The sequence below is a fragment of the Scaptodrosophila lebanonensis genome, unplaced genomic scaffold, assembly GCF_003285725.1.
Source record: "Scaptodrosophila lebanonensis strain 11010-0011.00,11010-0021.00 unplaced genomic scaffold, SlebRS2 tig00000043-arrow-pilon, whole genome shotgun sequence".
In the NCBI taxonomy this organism is placed as follows: domain Eukaryota; kingdom Metazoa; phylum Arthropoda; class Insecta; order Diptera; family Drosophilidae; genus Scaptodrosophila; species Scaptodrosophila lebanonensis.
In genome coordinates, this window is record NW_022060545.1 from 9,496,504 (window position 1) to 9,498,839 (window position 2,336).

At 49.3% G+C, this 2,336-nt stretch overlaps 1 protein-coding gene across 1 annotated transcript; it reads left to right on the forward strand.

The window, feature by feature from the left end:
• Window positions 1-264: 264 nt before the first annotated feature.
• On the forward strand, window positions 265-1,893 carry LOC115622423 (insulinoma-associated protein 1). The gene is made up of 2 exons (XM_030516358.1): window positions 265-769; window positions 830-1,893. Exons 1-2 carry the CDS (start codon window positions 265-267, stop codon window positions 1,891-1,893), a joined length of 1,569 nt encoding a protein of 522 aa, XP_030372218.1.
• Window positions 1,894-2,336: the final 443 nt, after the last annotated feature.

Genomic DNA, 2,336 nt, shown 5'->3' on the forward strand with positions numbered 1-2,336 from the left:
AGAGGCAAGGCAGGCAAGCAGGCAGAAGAGCGCTAGCAACCGGCAACCGGCAAACGCTTCTCGTTATCGTTCTCGTTCTCTCAAGCTCAGTTCCAGTTCAGTTTTCAATTTGTTATTAAGTTTCGAATCGTTCGTTCGTTCGTTTGTTCGCTATTCCCCCCTCCTCTCCCACTCTCTAACAAACAAAAAATTAAGCAAATTTTATTGAAGTTCGGCTCGTTTGTTTAAGTTTGTCAAAATTACGTTAAAACGCGCAACTGTGCAATGGCCAGCGTCGCCAGCAACAACAACATCGCCGAGAGGGGCGCAACAGCACACAGCATTCGTTTGCTGCACAATGCAACGGGCATGCCACATGGGCTGGGTCTGCTGACCACTGTGGCATCGCTGCCACCCAAATATCGCAGTCGCTATCTGAACATCAAGACCAAGTGTGAAATACCCTTGGATTTGTCTGTAAAGCCGCCATCACCGCAAATAGCGAACGATGTGCCAATGGCAACCGCATTTGCCGAAGTCTATACCGAACCGGTATCAGGCACAGCAGCAACATCAACAGTAACAGCAACAGTAGCAGCAACCACATCACTCCCATCCATCCGACATTCGCCCACAGAAGCTGCCATGCCATTAAAGCCCATAACGCCACCGCAGAGTCCAGCGAAGCGAAAATTTAACGAACTACAGCAAAGCAGTGAGGATGATGCTGAGCAGCCAGCCAAAATGCCAAAAGTGAAGCACATAGAACAGGCACAACCACAGCCAGCAGGTGGGGAGGCGACTGAAATGGTGGTCGAAGCGGAGGTAGTCCTCCCAGTAGTTACTGCAGTTGCCACCACACCAGCGAAGCCCATCAAAGCCGCCGATACGGCACCGCGCACCTCAAAACCACCAACGCCGAGCACAAAGCCCCAACGAAATAAAGCGACGCGCAAGCTTAAATTCGATGAGGAGACCAGTTCACCGGTCTCCGGCACCATTATACGTCCGCTCGAGGATATTACCGATGGCACCATGCAGTACAGTAATGGCGACATCGATCCCAAATACAATATCGTCGAAGTAACTGAGGAGACCAAAGCGGAGCTGGCGGCCATTAAGAATGTCATTGGCGACTATGTGTGCAAGCTGTGTCGCATTAAGTTCGAGGATGCCTTTGGGCTGGCACGGCATCGTTGCGCCTGCATTGTCCTCCTTGAATACCGTTGTCCCGAGTGTGGCAAACAGTTCAATTGTCCGGCCAATTTGGCCTCACATCGACGCTGGCACAAGCCAAAGAAGGAGCCGGCATCCAAGAAGGAAAATCGCAATACCATCAATCAGCAGCAGCAGCAGCAACAACAACAACAACAACAGCAGCAGCTACATAATGAGTCTGGAAAGAATGCTGAAGAGCTGCCCTTTGGCTGTGCAGAATGTGGCAAGAAATTTAAACGTCAAGCCTATCTGCGCAAACATCAGCAAACGCATGCGAAGCGTGGAACGCAGAAAAAGCTGCAGCCAACAACAACAATTCAGGATGACACGACCGCCCCAACAAATCCAGCAGCCCCAGCAGCCTCAGCAACAACCACCACCACCACCATCACAGCCAGCTTTCAGGCAGCACCCTACAAGTCCAGCTCGAGCTCCAGCGCCAGCTCCAGCTCGGCCAGCAGCTCGCATTCCTATCCGGATGAGGGCGTCTATGTGGTGGGTGCGGCGAGCAGCAGCCACTGCGACTACGAGCCCGACTACATGTCCGACTGCAGCTCCTCCAGCAGCTCGGCCGGCTATGGTCGCCTCCAAATCGTCGAGCACGGCCTGACCGAAGAGGAGAGTATTGCGGCGGCCGCTCTAACAAATTTGCGAAACTGTGCCTCCGTCATTCAACACACGACCTTGGCGCACTAAGGGGCGTACCTGGAGAGGAGTGGAGTGGAGTCCAATGGGAGTCCAGTGAGTGAGTAAAGTGAGTTGGTTGTGTAATATATATATTTATGTATTTTGTTTAATAGCTATTGTTAAGTTTAGTTCTTAACCTTTCACGCTCTTGTTTCCACGCTTGAGACCTACAGCTAAAAACAGACCAAAGAACCCTATAGTCTATGCAAGAAAATTTACATGTTTAACTTCAGTTACATATTGAATTTTAGTTAAGCCTTAGTTATTAACAATTTAGTTGTACTCCATGCTTCAAAACACATTCCCTTCTAGTTGTTCGTACTATTATTAGTTAGGCAGACGGCAATCTCTAGTCAGTTAGTTTTTACTTTATACACATACAAGTACATACCTACTATATACAGTTTAAGTTTTAAATAGGCAGCATCAATACTATATCAGCTTCAATATGA

Coding starts and splice junctions, on each gene's coding strand:
- LOC115622423 (XM_030516358.1), top strand. CDS start 265: ATGGCCAGCGTCGCCAGCAACAACAACATCGCCGAGAGGGGCGCAACA. Junction 770..829: donor GGCACAACCACAGCCAGCAG/GTGGGGAGGCGA, acceptor TAGTTACTGCAG/TTGCCACCACACCAGCGAAG.